The 21,274-nt window shown below is 23.8% G+C and overlaps 2 protein-coding genes across 5 annotated transcripts; both read left to right on the top strand.

Moving 5' to 3' along the window:
- Positions 1-8,272: 8,272 nt before the first annotated feature.
- LOC132921987 (translation initiation factor IF-2, mitochondrial) lies at positions 8,273-14,541 on the top strand. 3 transcript variants are annotated; one of them, XM_060985259.1, is made up of 16 exons: positions 8,273-8,334; positions 8,480-8,595; positions 8,653-8,767; positions 9,021-9,132; positions 9,461-9,647; positions 9,762-9,922; positions 9,997-10,173; positions 10,501-10,550; positions 10,610-10,827; positions 11,807-12,011; positions 12,101-12,205; positions 12,796-12,937; positions 13,005-13,142; positions 13,772-13,936; positions 14,019-14,162; positions 14,228-14,541. In XM_060985259.1, the coding sequence occupies exons 2-16, from the start codon at positions 8,567-8,569 to the stop codon at positions 14,398-14,400; spliced, it is 2,121 nt and encodes a 706-aa protein (XP_060841242.1). In that variant the 5' UTR covers positions 8,273-8,334; positions 8,480-8,566; the 3' UTR covers positions 14,401-14,541. The 3 variants fall into 3 exon arrangements, with proteins under 3 accessions (XP_060841242.1, XP_060841243.1, XP_060841245.1); XM_060985260.1 differs by having other exon boundaries at positions 8,289-8,325; XM_060985262.1 differs by lacking the exons at positions 8,273-8,334; positions 8,480-8,595; positions 8,653-8,767 and having other exon boundaries at positions 9,021-9,128.
- Positions 14,542-15,878: 1,337 nt separating this feature from the next.
- Positions 15,879-20,899, top strand: LOC132921922 (myogenesis-regulating glycosidase-like). Of its 2 annotated transcripts, XM_060985168.1 has the most exons (9): positions 15,879-16,032; positions 16,114-16,218; positions 16,878-16,979; positions 17,088-17,395; positions 17,745-18,201; positions 19,099-19,357; positions 19,798-20,179; positions 20,276-20,432; positions 20,513-20,899. In XM_060985168.1, exons 2-9 carry the CDS (start codon positions 16,203-16,205, stop codon positions 20,722-20,724), a joined length of 1,893 nt encoding a protein of 630 aa, XP_060841151.1. In that variant the 5' UTR covers positions 15,879-16,032; positions 16,114-16,202; the 3' UTR covers positions 20,725-20,899. The 2 variants fall into 2 exon arrangements, with proteins under 2 accessions (XP_060841151.1, XP_060841150.1); XM_060985167.1 differs by having other exon boundaries at positions 15,879-16,218.
- The last annotated feature ends 375 nt before the right edge of the window (positions 20,900-21,274 follow it).

Here is a 21,274-nt window from a genome sequence, read left to right on the forward strand (position 1 = left end):
ACAAAAAATATAATAATTGTATTTTATTTTATTTTTTTGATGAACTATACATTACTGTAATAATTGATAAATAATATTTTTCTTTGATTAATAATGGGAAACCATGAATATGATAATTAAACCTAAAAAAAAATACATTATAAGAATTTAATAGCCTATTAACTACAATTGAAGTTTTCATTAAATTTAATAAAACGATAATAAGATCTAAAGGATATATTAAAGATTCTGAGCACATGCCTGAGAGCTGTGAAAGACACGTAATACAAATACTAACCGGATTCTACATGTCAGTTTTTTTTTATAAAGCATGTTTTTTTTTTTTTATCAACATCTAAAACTCAATGATAAACTTAGACAGTAACTACTAACTATTTGAGTTATAAAGCTGATTAACAAATTAATACAATTTTACTTTTTTAAACAAACCATTTAATTAGTAAGTAATTAAATATCTAATATTTTATTTAATCTCTTCCTTTCACACATAAAATTATATAACATAATACACGAAATATTAGTATAATTATTTATAATAACTAATAAGATACCTCATATATTGTTGATTTTTAGATAAAATGACTTTAACATTTTTATAAAACATAAGTACTTATGTAAAATATTATTATATTTTTATATTTACTAATAAAGGGATGGTAAAAAAAATGTATACGAAAAAAGATAACTAGTAAAGTAATAAAATACAAAAAAAAACTTTTATTAAAACAAGGAATATAATAATAAATTTAGTATAATTTATTGTATCAATATTAATATTTATTTTTTTATTTATTCTATCTTGAACTTTGATACATTTATTTTAAAACATATATAAAAGATGTATACAATACTGAAAACATTTAGTATTACCTATCAGGATTCAAAGCACGAAAATCATAATATGAATTTGAATATTTTTTTTTCATAGTATAACTATTTTTGTATCAAAATAAGCCTATGTACGAATTACGCTGTAAATACTTAACTAGTTTTATGAATATATTAAACCAAAGTTCAGTATAATAAGGCAAAAATGTCAACATGTAAATTGTATATATTATAACAACTAACTAAATTTAATTAACTAGCTTAAATTTAAATGATTAAAAATATTAATTTATATCAATGTACTCGATCTTCCTAACAATAAAGTCTATATTCTTGTAATTTCAAAAACCCCTAAAAAATATATTATTATACATTTTTTAATATTTATTCTACAGATAGCCATATAATATAGTATATAGGTACTTAAAGCATGAACTATGAACTCAATATTAATATTTAAACTAAAATTACAAAATATATACATCAAATTTCGTAAAAAAAAAAACCATTGAATTTAAGTTATTTAAGTGTATTACACTCAATATCAATATAGGTACTTAAAAAGTATCCGGTTTGGGCACTGAAGGCGCCAAAGATAGCCTCTAAAATAGAGCAGCCCTCATCCAGACTCAAAAACTATTCTGGTTGCGAAGTATTATAAAATCATGTTTAGTATAACTGTTCAAGTCCAGGCTAGAATGCCCCCCAGCTAATCTCTAGGCCAAAGAGTGACGCAGAATTAAGGAGCGCGAGCAGGAAGTCAGGGTGGTAGTATCATCATGAGGTAGGTGCGAAGTGATGCTGCACAAATGACAGGTGCTATGGAAAAAAAAAGATACGAATAAGGAATAACTTAAGATAGTCAAGTATACATTATATACAAGATAACTAAAATAAAAGAAAAAGAATATAAATTAAGGTAGGTGTTCGAGATGGAAAAATTTAATTTTAGTAAATATTATAAATAAAAAAAAATTCATAAGGCAGAAAAATCACCACGAAGAAAAAATATACTTTCTTGCAATTCTCAAGTGTTAAAATAAATTTATTACATTATTTTTAATTTACAACAAGCCAATTGTAACCATCAAAAGATTATTACTTGTTATTTGTTGTTAAAGTACATAAATGAATGAGCATAAACCCTGTTCATCGACGTATATTGAACATAAACTTATTAACGTCTACAAGAGCATTAATTCAATATTTTTTCCAAATTGTATGTAATGTATTGTTAATAGTATACTGAAATAAAATACTTAAAATAAATAAATATTTAAAAATAATAAAACTAATAATCAAAGCAAAAATTCTAAACTGAATAATCGTTTTAAATTTAAAACTAGCTGCAGGAATATTATTTTTCATAATTTTTCCATGACATTAACCAGAATAATCATTTAATTATTACGAATAAATAAAATATATATTTTTTTACAAGTCCATTAAAATATCAATGCCATAATAATTCATTTCTATTACAATATACTTGAATTATTTTAAAGAATTAAAAAAAGTCCTGTTTAATATCAGCATTTTAATTTTGTTCTCGGCCAATATATACTCTTAATTCTATATTATCTAAATGCAATTTTATGATTAACCAGTTTGATTAATTATTTTTATTACTTCACCTATTGGTAGGTATTGTTATTTATAATATTGCTATTTTAATTTCTTACAACATTAAAACAAGTACAAATACATTTTATGACTAAATAACCCCCTGGAGACTTATGATAAAACACGAGCCATACAGTACAAGTATATAATAATATGTAATACATAATTATAGATCTTATTTATATGAATAAATTCTTGTTTTTTCAATACGAGTTTTTAATTTATTAAACTGAAATTTATTTTATTATCACGGTAAAACTATAATTTTAACTACTAGTTGTCATTATTAAAAATACATAATAATCATAATTTTAAAACGTGGTATACGAGTGGATATTACAAACTAAAATATTAAGTATGGTATTCCAAATGTATGGTGAGAATTTAAACCAATTTATCCATACATTTATATTTAAAAATTTAAAGAAAATAAAGTTAATATTTTATGAATTTATGATTTATAAAAAATTATTTTAGAGTCAATGTATCAGTTTGTATTTACTCGCCAGTGCTTCAGCATTACTTTATAAAGAGATAAAAATAAAAAATAAATAGTTTACCAACAATTCAAAAAGAAAATCACTAATTATATAATAATAGGCTATAAACAGTATAAACAAAAATTCTGTATTATGAAAAATATTTAAGAAAGTTGTAAGTAGGTATGCACAATAAATGTCCGTATGTGTAGAACGATAAGTTTACCTAATGTAAGACAAATTCAGATCAAACAAAAATTTAACGAAAACATAAAGTATAATAATGTGTATTATGTATGTTTGAATAATTATTGAAAGTGTTGTAGTTGAGTTGGTCTAAGTAGGTGTAACTATTTAGTTAGGTATGAATAGTAATTTGAATACGCTGTAATTTTTATGCAATTCAAACATTATAATTGAAAAATTCAAGTATTTATTTAAAATTTAAATAATATAAAATTAGAATATTATACAAGTAAATATATTTTATGTATTATAATATTTAACCATACTAATTTGTTTATGTTTACCCAAATACCGTACACTAGTTTAAGCTTACTAAAGTAAGATAATAAATTTCTACTGGAAAATTCAACTTCATGTAATTATTTTATTTTAATAAGTTTATATAAAATATTTTGTTTGACATAAACATTTAAATACAAAAAATTATTTTGGTACTATAATGAACTAATTACATATGCAACATATTACATAGTAATAATTTGATATGTACGCTGTACGCTGTATGTTATACAGGTTATTGCTATTATGAATATTTCTAAGATAATACCTAACCTAATATCAATGTAAAAATATTAATTATAATATTGATAATGATACGATTATAACCAAATAATTATGGCATTTTAATCTAAAAAAAAAAAAAAAAAAATTATAATTCTTCACATTATTATATTACTTTTGTATTCGTAAATAATTAAATACTATAATCGTGACTAAGTTTCAGAAATATCGTTCATTTATAATAGATAAATTATAATAGTCATATACTCATATGTGAATATGTGATGATACAATATTATTCTATGAAGTCACTTGTTACTCGTATTCCATGTATCTTTGTAAAATATTTTGAAATGTTTATTTCCACAATGTTGGCAAAATGATCATTGCCAAATTGAGATAATACCATTCATTTTTTCAAACACGTTGGCACATATTATTTTGTTGTAATCATGACTATTAATTATATCGACAATATTTCGCGAAACCGTGAGTAAGTTACTTATTACTGGACTCGACCAAACTTAATCACGCATTATTAGATTCTATTATATGCCAACATTTTAGATTGATTATTCATAACTTAGCTTTTTTGGAAAAATTCATATTTTCACTATTTTATAATTATATTATTATTTTTAATTGTTTACAAGTGCAGAATACATTGCATAAGGACCATAAAGTAAATAAGCCAGAATAATTGTGTATGAAATTTAATATAGCTATACAAATTTTGAAATAGAAGTTAACTATTAACAAATTAACTTATAACTTAATACATATTCAAAGTTTATAATGTTTATATTATGAGAGAAAATGACCTATACATATAACTTCAGACAATATGAGTCCTATAATCACTTGGTCGTAGAGTTTGTACTTATCTAAACATTGAATACTTATAAGTGATGACTAATTAATTATTTATTTATAATTCTGTTTTATAATTTTTTTTCAAAAAAAATTTAGCTTGAGAACATAAAATCAAAAACAATAACGATATTAAATAGTGAAAAAATAGATTTTTTCAAAATATAATTAAATAACTTTAAATTTTTTAAATAATATTCCCAAAGGCCAAAATAATATTCTGGAAAATCAAAATAGTTTTTTAAGAATACCACTATATTATATACTTGAGGTAAACATATAAAATAGAGATGATATATTATGAAAAGAAATACCAAGGCTTTCTGTAAAATCAACTAATCAAAAACTTTACGTTTTGATTAAAATTAGAAAAAAAATGTATAATATTAATATTTATTTAAAATTAAATATCCAATTTAAAAATAAGTACTTAATATTAGTAAACTTTAAACATTGCATTAAATTTCATGAAAATGAGGATAATTCAAGTAACCGAGGACGAAAAATTGAATCTGTATTAACCAAGGCAATTATTGCGAAATTCTTTAATTTATGTTTCTCACGAATAACCTTCGACATTCAACGAGTTATTCAGAGGCGAAAATGAATATTAGATACAAAGTGATAATATGAAAAACTATGAACATGGTGACTAAAATAGTGACATATCTGCACAATAGTGAAGATAAGAGCAGAATAGATTTCATGATTCAAATGAGTAGGTACAGAAAAGTTTTACATTTGGTACAACGATGAAAAATATACTTCTGATAATTGATAACAGTTTATAATGTTACTGTTATTAGAATTTTATAAATATATTCAGTGATTAACAGAAAATGTATTAACATTTTTAAAAATATATTTTTTTCATAATTTTCACTTGAAATAAAACAACATTAAAAAAAATAATTATATTTTTTAATGTTATAATTTTTTAAAATAACAACATACATTTTTAATTTCATATTATAACGCAGAATATATATGTATATATATATTTTTTTATTTTTTCAGAATATATATGTTTCTATTTATAGAAGTCGAAATTAGGATGATTAGTGTATGAGTGATAAGTATTTTTTTAAATTTAAAAAAGGAAAGTGCAGTGGTACGGGGATATCCCGTAAAATATTGGTCTACTCTACTACATCACGTAGCGAAACTAAATACTAATACAGTTATAACTGCTCGTTCGAATTTCGATTTTCATGTATTGAAATACTCCGAAAAATATTCTGTTTCATAATATGAAATTAAAAATGTATGCTGTTGTTCAAAAAACATACAAAATATAATTTTTTTTTTTTAAATGTTGTTTATCTTGATTAGAATTTATTCAAAAAATATATTTTAAAACTTTCATAGATTTTGAAATAATGAATGTAATTTGATAAAAGAATCACCCTGTATATGTATACCCTAAGTAGATTAAAATATATTTTTAATTTTCATCAAAATTTTCATTATTTAACATAGAACTATCTTTAAAACAACTAAATACTTAAATAGGAAATTTAACAAGGCAATATGATCGAAAGAGGAAGAAAGAAATTGTTATACTGTTGAAATCTCAACTGAAGATAAAAAAAAATATAAATGGGTTGATACATTTTTATTTATCAAGGTGAAAAAATGTTTATTATTTTAAAGAGATTTAGAGAAGATGAATGAAATTATTAATCAAACCATTGTTGAAGTCGGAGAAGTTGTATATTTTATCATTGAATTCATAGAAAATTTGAATTATCTCCAAATGATTCAAAAAGTTCAAAAATATTTTTAAAATTATACCAAATATAAAAAATTATTAAATAACAATTTGTTGAAAATTTCAAGTATCTACAAGTCAAAAAAACAATATCGATTTTGTCAAGTAATACTGGATTCGCATAAAATTTCTTGTTTTCACTAAATGTATATATAATTTTCTATTTAAGATAATATTTCAACTCTATTTGAGCTATACTTATATCCATGACATTTTAGTTTTTTTTTTTTTTTAAAACATCAATTAAAATAATTATCCGTATGCTCGACATTTTTGAAAATTTAGTTTAAGATCAAACATAATCATTAATGTTACATCTTTATAAAAATACAAACACAATTTTTTTTTGTTTATATTAAAAAAAAAAAAATACGAAGTACGTCGAAATCTCAATAAATTGGTATCAAATTATTTTGTAGTTAGAAATGCATAACAACTTTTCTTTATACTAGTAACTTTTAAAAATGTAGTAAAAGATTCTTCATAAGTAATTCATAATAGAATTATTTTTTTATAGATATTTTAAGTTAACATTTGGAAGAAATTACTATTATTTAAACTATTAATATCGATATTTATTAAGTATAAAATATTTTGTTATTATAAAAAAAATTATTCGTAGTCTCATGGGATTTTAAAATGTTATGTATATAATATTATATTATCAATAATTTTACTATACGCATTGACATATTATTTGATTATTGTAAGATGTTATCTATTTATACTATGAACCTATTTTTTTCTTTTTATGATATTTACAGAAATATTATGTTATTACATTTGGAGTTAGCTAAGATTAAGCTGATATAGACATATAGTATGGTATAGATACATTATACCTAAATATAGTATTATAATTTATACTAATCATTAATAAAATAACTTTAATAGCTATTTCAAAGAGGTAGGTATATCATGAAATATACTTAAAGTGATATAGGCTGGTAGACCTTCGCTTAGAATTGTTCTTTGTATGCGATGATACATCATTTAGGTAGGTACTTTAATTCAAATTTAATATTAACACATCCATAGCAGTGACCCATTCGACGCCTAATGTACAGCATAGCGATATTCGCTTGCCAACCTTTTTTGTTTATTTTTCCCGATTATTTTGAAAAATACTGGTAATTTTGAATTTTTTACCTCTCTGTAGTACAAACTATATCCAAATTGATTTCCAAAACTACCCTCAAAGTTGAAAATTAAATTATTCTTTCGACTATCTATAGTTATTGTACATACAGACACAAAAAACCGTACAGTCTGATAACATTATATATATTCATCGCTCTATTCAGAACCTAAAATAGTATAAAATTGGTAGGCACCTATACTTTAAGAATTAAGATTAGGAAATCTACTGTCACACTAGAAAATACATAATTATAATGTAAATTATATTAAAATTACTTACTTGCTGTATTCCTATCTGGACTAACATATAACATAATAACGCATCTTATATTTAACTGACTAAAATACATTTTTATGAATAAAATTAAGAAATATTACGAGAAGCTAAAAAAAATAAAACTTTTTATAAAAACATGTCGATTACCAATGGATTTTATTTTATGATGACTATTAATTGTACCCCATTGTATTATCGATATAGGCAACTTATTAGCATACTAAATAATTTAAAAATATAATATAAACATTAAGTATAATAATAGGTATTATTTATTAAATAAAAATAAAAATAGTAATTAGATATCATTTCTTTTGCTATTATGGTTGCAGATATTATATTATTGAATATTGATACATAGAATAAATTGTATTCTAAATAGGTAGGTATCTGTGTTTTTATGCCCATGTAATAATTACCGATATTACTGTTTATTGTTATCACATATACCGTGGTGGTTGTTATCGGTCAGCTACCTAGATGTTATCAGTAGTTTATCATTCTTGTTTTGATAAAGATTTTACTCCTATATTTTGATAAAGGGATAAACGTAGTAATGTAAACCACGAATTAAGATTCCTGATGTAAACGTACGTCAGGTACCATTTATTATTTTTTATTATTGCAATGAATATACATATTTATAATAATGTTCTAATTATTATTTATGAATAATCTGATCGTTTTAAAAATGATTCGTCTTCAAAAATTCAAATAAAAATTATACTGGCATAAATTAAATAGTTATCATCATTATCATCATCATAAGTTATAAGATATTGGTTTAAGTTAGCTTGTTGCACTTTTAAATCAGTTTTATAAACTACAAACATGTTCAACACTGCCGGGAAGTTCAGCTTGTGAGTTTATTCATTTCAAATGTTATTTATTTATTTATATTTAACCAATTTTTTCAGATTGAGTAACTTGGTTCGTAGCTCTCAATTGCGAATATGTTATAATGAAATATTCAAGGCTAATATATATTCATCAAACATATTAAGAAAAAAAAGAAAACCTAAAGAAGAAAAAGTAAAGTACAATTTCCCATTAATTATTTTCTTTCTGTATAACAGACATTTCTTAAATACTATTACAAACACAAGTGGATAGTATTTAATGTTACATTTAGAAGACAGTTATATCCTAGTAATATAGTAACAAAGATTAATTTTACTACTATAAAACTGTTTAAATAAAGCCTTTGATTGTTGAACCTACTTGCTTGCCTACTTGCTTGAAATTTACTTATCATAACAAACTTAATGATTTTTTTTATTTTTAGAAAAATATTATCCCACCTGTAATCGATTTAAAACCAAAACAAAATAAAACTATTGATGTTTGGAAAAATATGACAGTATTGGAATTGGCAAATGCGACTGGAATACCTGTAGGTAAATTATATGTATTGATGAAAAACTATGCAATACTACATTATTATAAACAATGTCTCATAACTCTCATACATTGTGTTTGATCTTGTACATTTTTATCTGACTGCTGTATACATTTAAAACTAAATATTATAGTTAAGTTAAAATATTCCAAAAATAGTAATTTAAAAAAAAAAGGTTTTTAATGGGATTAAACACATTGTGACATATTTACTTTTTTACTTAATATGTTCTATGATATAATTTTCAAATTATTGTAATTTAGGTACTATAGTTATATTTTTCATATTTGACATTGATTAATATTAATTATACATTTTTATTTCAGATAATATTCTTAAAATAATTGAATTAGGTCAAAATTCACATATGTATTTTGAACCTACAAGTTTAATAGATAATGTTTCAATACTTCGTGAAATTGTTAAAAAATGTGGATTTAAATCTAATTTAACATCAAATCCTAATACAAATAAAAAACCAACTGATGAACATTTAAAAGACGCTATTAAAAGGTATAATATTTTAAATTAAATTGATTTTTAATTTTAAATATAAAGCATCAGGTGTTACCATTATTAATTTATTAATATAAAAATATAATTTTTATATTTTACAATTATTTTTAGACCTCCAGCACCATATGATTCTACAATTTCGAGACCTCCAGTTGTAACAATAATGGGTCATGTAGATCATGGAAAAACCACTTTATTAGATACTCTTAGGAATGCATCTGTGGCTAAATCTGAATTTGGTGCTATTACACAGCATATAGGTGCTTTTCCAGGTAATAATAATAATTTAATGTTAATATAATAATTCACTATTTGATAGTTCACGTTTTAATTAATTTATTTTCAGTTGTTTTGGAAAATGGAAAAAAAATAACATTTTTAGATACACCTGGACATGCAGCCTTTGCAACTATCAGAAGTCGAGGTGCACATGTAACAGATATTGTTGTATTAGTAGTAGCAGCTGATGACGGAGTCAAGGAGCAAACTATTGAATCAATTAGAATGGCTAAACATGCGAAAGGTTTGTGTTTTATCAGAATAAACAACCATGCAAATTATAATTAAATAATAAATTTAATATACAAATGTATATTTTTGAAATTAATAATCACTATCAAGTACCAACAACCAAAACTTATCTCATATACCCATGAAATAAATAAAATGCACTGATAATCTATCCTAAAAAATATAATATAATAATATATTATGACTTCAAAATTCTCATGGCTATACAATGCTATACCTCTAACTTATCATTCTGTTGGTATATACAAATTTAATATGTAATTATAATACAATTTTTTGTATAATTTAAAATTATAATATGTATTTAAAATTGTTTTAGTTCCCATCATTGTGGCAATCAATAAAATAGACAAACCGACTGCAAATATAGTATGTATTAAAAAAATTACACATTTTAGAACATTTTTTACTTGTATTTTTTTTTGCAGGAACGTTGTAAAAAAATGTTGCAAACTCAAGGTGGATTGGATCTTGAAGAATTTGGTGGTAGTGTACAAGTAGTTCAAATATCTGCTTTGCATGGAACCAATTTCGACGGTTTGATTGAATCAATTTTAACTCAAGCTGAAATATTAGATTTACGTGCTGATCCTAATCCTCCGGCAGAAGGTGTAATAATAGAATCAAAACTTGATAATCAAAAAGGGTTAGTTAACACAAATATATTTTACTATAATATATTAATTAAACAACTTAACTTAATAATTTAAAAATAAATAAGGGTAGTAATTAATTTCTTATAGACAAATCATAAATGTTAATGTATTATCGATGTACAAGTGATAGTCTAAAAATAAGTTTTTCTTTTTTTTTTCTTAAAACCAATTCTATCCAATAGACTCACCATTTTTTTAAAACTATTATTGAACTGCTACTGTAACATGCATTTTATTTTTTTTTTTAGTTAAAAATTAATAATAGCTAATGTTTTACAATTGAATACGGTTTTAAAACTGCTAATTTCCAGGGTTACTTATTAGTTATTACCTATTTAATAAAAAAAAATGGGAAAACTTACTTTTGGACTAATTTTTGTAATACATACTATATAATATATAGTGTTATTAATTTATTATATAGTTTTATTGTTTCTACTGCAGTGCTTTTACTGCTTTTAGGTATTATTTTTTTTCCAATATTCTCTGTAGGAATGAAGTATATCATATAATATATTATATACATATACATGAGTAGGATATTTATAAATATCTAAGTTAATGTTATTTAAATATTAAATTTATTTTATATATCCACGCTCAATAACTAATAAATAATGTTTTAATTATTTGTTTAGTGTATTAGTGCACATTATCCTAATATAACAATTTTACTTTAATTAAAATTGTTAAGTAATATGTGTTTTGTCATTTTATTTTAAATAATATAAAAATTATCTTACTAACATAAATTTCTATTTATTTAATTATTTTTTTATTTGTTCTTGTTTTACAAATTTTTATTTTGGCGTTATTAATTAATAATTATTTTATTTTTATTACAGCTAAGTTAAATTTAATGTTAAGAGTAGTACATTTTTAGTTGCTCTAATTGATTTCTAAAAATACTTCTAATTATTTTAATACATTAAATTTTAATTTTAAATATTTACTTATTTTTTTTTTTAGAAAATTGGCTACAGTTCTTGTTCAACGTGGAAAATTATTAAATAATAGTATACTTGTAGCTGGCAACACCTGGGGAAAAGTACGAACAATGATGGATCATCAAAACAATGTTCTCCGAGAAGCTAATCCATCTGATGCAATTCAATTAATTGGTTGGAAAAACTTACCTCAAGCTGGACAAGAATTTTTACAAGTTTCTTCTGATGTAATGATCTTAAAATCAGTTCCCTTATTTCACATAAATTAGTTATTCAATAATTTAAAATAACTATCAAAATTATTATTATTGTGCAGAAACGTGCACGGGAAGTAATTGATTACCGAATATCTAAATCTGTTGAACAAAAACAAAATGAAGATAGTATTTATATTTCAACAAAACTAGAAGAGCATAATAAGGTAAACATAAAAATTATCTGATTTAATATTGTCCTTTTTTATTATTTAAATTAAATTTTACAAATTTATTAAAATTACATTATTAGGCTCATATAGTTTGAGCTAATTGTGTAAAATAACGCATATAAAATATACTTTTTAAATTCATACACAAAAACAATTTAATATGATATATCTAATACAATTTAGTGGTTGGCTTATATTTTTAAGTTAAAAAATTAATTTTAAAACTAGTTAACAGCATATAAAAAATAGACATTTTACTGAATTATATTCTATACTTGTCTGACCATTAAAAACTGGTTAGTGTGGAGGAAATTTTTTAACATAAACAGAATGTAACACTAATAAATATGATACAAAAATTTTATTTTTATTTTCATATTAGTATACTAAAATGTTAGTATGAGTTTGAGAATATAAAATCTTGTATAACTGTTTTTATTTTGGATAATAAGTAGTGATAACTGATAATGAATATATAATAGTATTTATATTATAAGTAATACCATTTTTATTGATCATTTTTGTATTTAACAATATTTTTCAATAAGTAAAAGTGATTAAAATAGACTTGTATGATTTATTAGGAATATCAAAGCCATCTGGCAGAAAAAAAAAGGGGTGGTATTTTCAGAAGAAAACGATTCAGCGCAGTGTATCAAGAGAAGCAATTAGAAAATAGAAAAAATGCCACTGATGACGAAATCTGTTTAAATGTTGTGGTGAAAGGTAATTCAAACTATTTTAACTATAAATTGTAATGCTTTTATGTACCATGTACTTGTTCGTGATTTAGGAGATGTTATCGGGTCTGTTGAGGCAATCTTAGACGTATTAGAAACTTATGAAAGTAACCAATGCAAATTAGATATTATTCATTATGGTGTAGGTAACGTATGTGTTACTGATATTGAGTATGCTGATGCTTTCAAAGGTAAATACAATTAAAGAAGTTCAATTATAAAATAGAAAGATTTTTTCAATTATACATATAAATGTATACTAGGATGACATGACACCCATTATATCTATTTTAGAATATACAACTTGTACTGTAAATTTACATTTGTCAAAAATAACACAGTTTTATACTATACTCTATTCCAAAGAACTTTGTTGAAAAACACTATTCATCACAGTATCATACAATGAATAATGATACACACCAACCACTGTTGCCAATTACAGTGGTCCGAACATTCCTGCGGTGGCACGAGTCTTACCATACCTATTTGGAATAGAGTATAGCATAAATAGACCTATGGTAATCTAAAAATATATTAAAACATATTCTCTGTTTTTGTGTTGGTTATTTTTATTGCATTGTAAGAAAACTTTTTTTAAAATATTAAAAATAGCTAAAAGCAAATCATGTTGTTATTATTAGAAATTCAATAATAATTCAATTATGGAGTTAACTTATTCTAATATTAAAAATAATACAATTGTAACATTATTAACAGTTAATATAAAATTTAAATTTACTGTATAATGAGTATGTCACGTTCTCTTAGTATAATACATGTTTAATATGGAATTTAATTTATTTTGTTTTTATTTTAGCTATAGTGTATGCTTTTAATGTTGATTCATTAAAAGACGCAGAAGAAAATGCTAAACAAAACGGTATTACTATTAAACAACATAATATAATCTACAAACTAGTAGATGATATAAAAGAAGAAATGAATAATTGCTTACCTCCAGTTGAAGTTGAGGATATACAAGGTATATAATTGATTCATATAATCCTTATAACATAAATGTTTTTATATAATAGCTAATTATTATTGTTTAAATATTTAAATAGGGGAAGCCAATGTAATACAAGAATTTTTAATTAATGAAAATAAGAAAAAAATCCCAGTTGCCGGATGTAGATGCACAAGTGGTACACTGAAAAAAGCAGCACTTTTTAAAGTTATCCGTGATTATGATACAGTTCTTTATAGAGGTTAATACATTCATTTTTAATTAACATCAATTGAATAACAATATTAAAACATTTGTAATTAATAGGTAAATTATCATCCATGAGACATCTAAAAGATGAAGTAGCCACAATCAAGACAAATATGGAATGTGGGATACGGTTAGAAGATACAAATATTAGACTAAATCCAGGTGATAAAATAGTGTGCTATACCTTGCGAGAACAACAACAAAAGATTACTTGGGAAACCGGTTTCTAAACACTTATTTTATTATATTGACTGAATTACATATTAATTCTTATAACTTTTGTTTTTAGTTCTTCGTTAAAATATACATTTTTAATTTAACAATTATGTACCAAATCTGTTAATTGTAAAAATATAAATGTATTTATTTTATTTTAATTACATGGTTTTTTTTTAGTAATGATTTTCACAAAAATAATTTTTACTCATCATAAAATTGTTTAATATTTTGAGAAAAAATTTACAGCCAGAAGTTAAATATAATTATTATCATAACTGTTCTTGGTGAATTAGGTACCTAAAATGTAGAGGAAACATGGTCATTTTTTTGCTTTTTGCACTCCCCATGAAACTATTATATTTTATATTGAGTCTTCCTGATACTATTTATTTATATTTCTAATATTTAAAAAACTTTTCTTCTTCTTGATCTTTTGCACTGCATCATTTAATTACTGGACATGTTTTATGTGTACCCTATAAACTGATATCTAAGTGTTATTTCTACTTCTTATATTAATATTATAATAATTGACCTATGATCAAATTTAATTAAAATTATCTTATAACTAAGTATACTATGATATTTACAATTGTTAGTTGTATCTTAATTGTATAGGTATTGTATTTTTATCACACTCATATGAACTACAAACAGTACAAACTGTATGTATATCTTACATATTACTTCTGTACTCGAACCATTTGGCGTAAATTTAAATTAATAAACAATTTAACTAGATATGTTTATTCACTATCAGTTATTTTATTTTGTATATGTTATACATAAAATATCATCAATAATAGGTATAGGTAACTAACAAAAAAATAACTAAAATAATCAATATTTTTCATTAAATATTTAATTTTGTCCACTTTTAAACTTTAGGTACTTATAGATAAAACCGCCAACTTTTAGACTTTTAGGTTTGATGTTTGATGTTATTTATTCATATGTGAAACCTTATGTATCAAGTTTTCTATATAAGTACCTGTATTATAGATATCCATGATAATATTGTACCCGCGACTTATTTTGACGTAATTTGTAATTTATGCAGATAACTACTTAAGACTTCTAAACTAGTGAATTATATTCTATTCCAATTATTAATTAATTTAATTTTAAAGTATTACTCATATTTACTTATACCTTTATTTAGATACCTATATACTTACCTTTAATGAAAATTAATAATAATAAACAATAAAAACTATTTAATATCAAATAGGTAATTAAACTAATAAAAATCATAAACAATGAAGTCATTTTATAGAATGCGCATAGTATTGTTATTTTTCGAATGTCATCATTTATCATTGGGTCAAAATTGAAATAATAATAGCTAGGAATATGCATATTATAAAACAGTTTAACATTAGGTATAATATAGCCGTGTGTATTGAAGTAGGTGAGGCAAAACGAATGCATAGTCACTATTTCCTGTCCATTAGTTTTCATTTTACAGTCAAGTGCATTTAAAGTAGGAAGACTACCTACTTAGCTTATTTAATGTAAATAACGATTTAAAAAAAAAAAAACATTTTAATTGTATTCATGTTTAATAACATGAACAAACAAAATACTTCAATATTAAAATATTATTGAATGATATAGCAATCAAATCTACAATGGTCAATGACGTAAGTATTATAAAAAAATGCCATTCAAACTTTGAAAACCTACTTATCACAAAAAAAATTGACTATAAAATACAACGCTAGGAAGTGCAAGTACTATAGCAGCTACCTAATATTATAGTCAATAGCCAGTGATTTTATACATCATTACGTTGCTATTCAAACGGAGAAATATGTCTAATTTCTTGGGTAATTATACATTTTATAAGCATTATTATTTGAAAATTAGACTTAATGATTGTATGCATGATTTTATTTTGTACAACTATGTAGGTATTAAATTTAAAATAACATTTTTTTTTTTATATAAACTAAAAGTTTTAGATTATATATGACTTTAAGAATTATTGTGAATATTATAACTATATTTTCTATTACGACTATTACTTATACTTACTAATGATCTATTGATTATAGAAGTTTGAAAATAATTGAATTTCTATAGTAAGTTGCTATTTATTCAATACTATAATAATACTTATTATTAGTGCGTTTAACATAAGAATACGAGGAGGTTATGAAAAAAAAATAGTATTTAAAAAGAGTAGATATTAGGTAAGTACCTATGTTTATATTTATTTTTAAATAGGTATAATATGAAAGGTGATTATAATTGAAGTTTTTCGATCATACATTATTATACTTCGGAAGTTTTGCAGAAGTAAACTTTCTTTTAATTTTATAAAAAAGAATGGCTGATAATGACTTAGATGCGAAGAAAGGCATTAGGGGGGTGGAGAGGAGTTGAACATCTCCTAGAGACTTGAATAATTCAAATCAATGAGATATTATACTGTACGAGTAGGTATATACGATTATAATAAAATTTTTAATTTTTTGATTTTTAGTTTTCTATTTGATTACATTGGCATTTTCGTCAGCATGTTTGGCGTCAAAGAATATTGTTTTGTTCTTAGATAATGAGAACAAATTGAAAGGGGAACATGGAAGTAATTACTATATATTATTATAAATTACAATAAATAACATTTAACTGTAATAATTAATTCTTTAATGTGTTTATTCAATACGTGTTATTTATTATTTATCAATTTTAGAAATAACCACCGAAAAGAGCCTCCAGCTAAACTTCTATGAAGATTGTATTAATAAAGATCTAAGTGTTTGCACACCAAAGAAAAAAGATAATGGACATTATTTGCGTTACTTTTCACAATCAGAAAAACCAGAATGTAAGAATTACGAGCAAATAGCTCAATCGATGAACGATGTCTTGCAATTTTGTGTCGATATGGGAAACAGCTCGTGGTATGGTGGTGCCGAAACGACTTTTCAACATTGGCCATTAAACAAACTTAATTGGACGGATACACCATATTTGACTAGAGAATTAGGCAGCCAAGCAGTGAGTATCGAAATAATTATTAAAGTTTATTTTATGAAACCTAAGGCTTCAGTATACAATTTGGCCAATATTTTAGTTAGCATTTGACAATGCTTGTTTGCGCGTAAATCTAAACGTATTGTTAAAGAAATTTTGTATTTTAACTAAATTTTAAGTCATAATTTGATGATATTTTATCAATTGAGAAATTCTAACAAAAAATAAATATTATATATTCAAAATAAATGAATAAGATATCACAAGATAAATTAATTTTTACTTTTAAATTTTATTATATATTTATTTTTAAAAAAAATCTGACGAATTTAATATAATTATACATTTATATAAATATTTTTTTTCATTTTAGGTCGTCGAGTCTTATTTTTTCAATTCTGACGGATATTATATTCATATTGACGAGTCGGTTCCTCTATTTGTAGATATAAATGGTGCACGACCGGGTAAAATGTGTTTTACAGCTAAAGTTGTTGCTCCATATAGAAAAGATAGAAATAGTATGCAATACCAAGTATGCAAATACAAAAACGCTCGAGTAGCGCACGAAAGTGCTATTAAAGATTTCCTAGGTATGCCTACATCTATACCTGATCCATACGTTATAAAGTATCCAATTTGGTCCACATGGGCAAGATATAAAGCTGATGTTGACACGTTAACTGTAAAAAAGTTTGCTCGAGAAATAATCGATCATGGATTTCCTAGAGGTACATTTGAAATTGATGACAAATGGGAGACTTGCTATGGTAGTGCAGAATTTAATACATCTAGATTTAAGAATATAAAAAGACTTGTTGAAAAATTAAGTAAGTATTAAAAAATGTATTATTAAAATTGGATTAATTTATAATATTGGTACTTGTATTATAGATGTACAATAAACTGTTGTATAGCGATATAATAGATATTACAAATATTTCTTATAAATAAATAAAATATCTGTCGATCTCTAAAATTGATATTACAAATTTAAATTTAGTATTATAATCTAAAATTGCATATTTTTACAACTGTACCCATAATTTATTATATTTTGTATTACAAATTTTATGGCGATATTAATTTTTTATAAAAACGTAAATTCATACATATTTAATATATCTCTATACATTCATATATAATATACATTATACATATTATATAATATATTAATGAATTAAGTGTATTCAAATAGATATATTGAAAATCTTTATTTTTCGATCGTATAAAATTTAAATATGTAAATTTTATAGGAAATAATGCTATTAAATAATATTAATTATTAGTTTATTAGTAATATACTAATATAAATATATAATTCCTATTCTGAGCTTCAAAAAATCCTTGTAAGACTATTCTCTAGAACAGCAGTTCTCAAATTGTGGAAGGCCGTTTTTGGATAATAAACCCATTCAATTATTTAATTTATATCTTATTTTAAAAAACTAATAAATACAAATATTATTATACTGAAGTTGTACTAAATGTAGTATTTTACTGCCTTATTATTTAAAATAAATGTAATGTGTGTAATTGTACAATTTGGAATTTGGATCGTTCTATATTTAGTTATTAGTGGTACGCGATTGATTGATAATATACCTAAGTGGTACGTAAAAAAAAAGTTTGAGAACCACTGCTCTAGAAGTATCTTCCTGTTTGCAGCATTTTATATTTTCTAACCGAATATCCGATTAACTGTTATATGTTTAATTACTTTATAGGATTTAATGGTTTCAAGACTTCTTTGTGGACACATCCGTTTGTAAATTTGGAATGCCCTTGTCATAATAGCGCCAAAGCCAAGGGATATTTTGTGAAAAGTACATCAAACACAGTAAATACTACATGGTGGAATGGAGATGGATCTTATGTAGACTTCACAAACCCTGAAGCAGCTGCATGGTGGTCTAATGCTCTTCGTAATTTACTTGCAACATCTGGAATTGATACACTTAAGTTTGACGCGGGAGAAAGCAGTTGGTAATTACTTATCAATAATTTATTTACCAATTTAATATTAAGGTGTAATTTACGGTTAGTACCTATAGCTAGATGTGAACACTTTAAGACTAAACATTATTTAAAACGTATTATTGAACTTTTAGTTTGAGTCTTTTTTATTAACATAAATAAACACAGATTCATCTAAACTATAGCATACAATGCTATACTTATGTACTTAAACTTCTTTATTATAGTATATTCATAGTTTATATTAAATACTGTACCTATTACAACGAAAACGATTTAAAATTTAAAATATATTTATATATATTTATATAGGCACAGTCTAAAAAAATGAATATACAGATTTTTAATATAAAAACATACATTTGTTTAAAATATGTAATGATTAATTTCTTTCTTTTATCAAACACAGAAAAATATTAATAAAAATATTATATTTTTGTTTTATGTAGGAGTCCGCAGCTTCCAGTATTTTACGATAGTGATTTGACTTACTACCCCGACAACATCGTAAACGCATATCTTAAAACTATTTCATCTTTTGGTAATGGTATTGAATACAGAGCATCCAGAAGAAGTCAAGAATTTGGTCGTCTTTTAAGAATGATGGATCGTAATTCTCGGTGGGATTTTGAACTTGGACTTCCGACATTAATAACATCTCTGATACAATTGAATATGATCGGATATCCGTTTGTCTTACCTGATATGATTGGTGGAAACGGATACGATAACTTACCACCTTCCAAAGAAATGTATATTAGGTGGATGCAAGCAAATGTATTCATGCCAGTTGTACAGTTTTCGTACACACCTTGGGATTTTGATCAACAGGTTATTATGGTTGACCATTTAATTATTGACAAAAATAATCATTAACCAAACTAAACTACTAAATTTGTATAACACCTGAATCTCTTGTTTTTATAGACAGTAGATATATGCAGAAATTTAATGAATTTGCGTGCTAATTATACAGACACCATTATTGAACTGATGAGAAGTAGTGTAGGTAAGGGTACTCCGTTAAATCCTCCGATTTGGTGGATCGACCCTACAGATCCAGTTGCACAAGCAATTGCTGACGGTAAGTAAATATATTTCAGTTTTAAGCAACTACATTTTAGTTTTGAATCAATAATTTATTTTATAATTTACATTTTATAGAATTTCTGTTGGGCGAAAATATCCTTGTGGCTCCGGTCATTGTTCAAGGTGCTAAGTCCCGAGATATTTACTTACCTTCGGGAATTTGGAGAGATGAAAATCATCCAAATTCACAACTCATTAAAGGCAGGAAATGGTTGCGTAATTACCCTGCCAAGCTCGAGGTTCTTCCGTGGTTTACAAGAGTTAGAGCTGGTCCGCACATGTTTTAATAATTAATATTAATTTATTAATAACATTAATAATGCTCCATAATATTAGTTTTAGTTATAATTTTATACATATATATTATATATATTTTAATGTAAAAACAAACATCGAATATAATAATTATTGTTTTTTAATTGTTAAATTATCTGTGAAAAAAAATACTTAACTTATGTTTAATTGTTTTTCTTTTCACGTGATATTCACGGTATCTATAGAATGTAAAAATGTAGAAGTAACACAAACATTTTAAGTTAAAACAAATATTGAGTATCTATTATTTAAAATAAAATTTTTTGTATTATTTTATTATAATAAATACAATTCGTAATAATTTTTAATTAAGTATTTGAAAAACTTTGTGTTTGGCCTAGATGTTACAAATACCTTATCCTTTCAGATAAACCATTATTAAACTAGTTATTTAACAATTTCATAAAAAAAACTTATATCAGAATACACTTCTCAATATTGTTAGAATAAATATTAACTTAAGAGATGACATATTCTGAAAAACAATCAAGAAATCAACTTCGCTAAAAAAATATTTTTCCA

Source organism: Rhopalosiphum padi, chromosome 2 (assembly GCF_020882245.1).
Source record: "Rhopalosiphum padi isolate XX-2018 chromosome 2, ASM2088224v1, whole genome shotgun sequence".
NCBI lineage: Eukaryota > Metazoa > Arthropoda > Insecta > Hemiptera > Aphididae > Rhopalosiphum > Rhopalosiphum padi.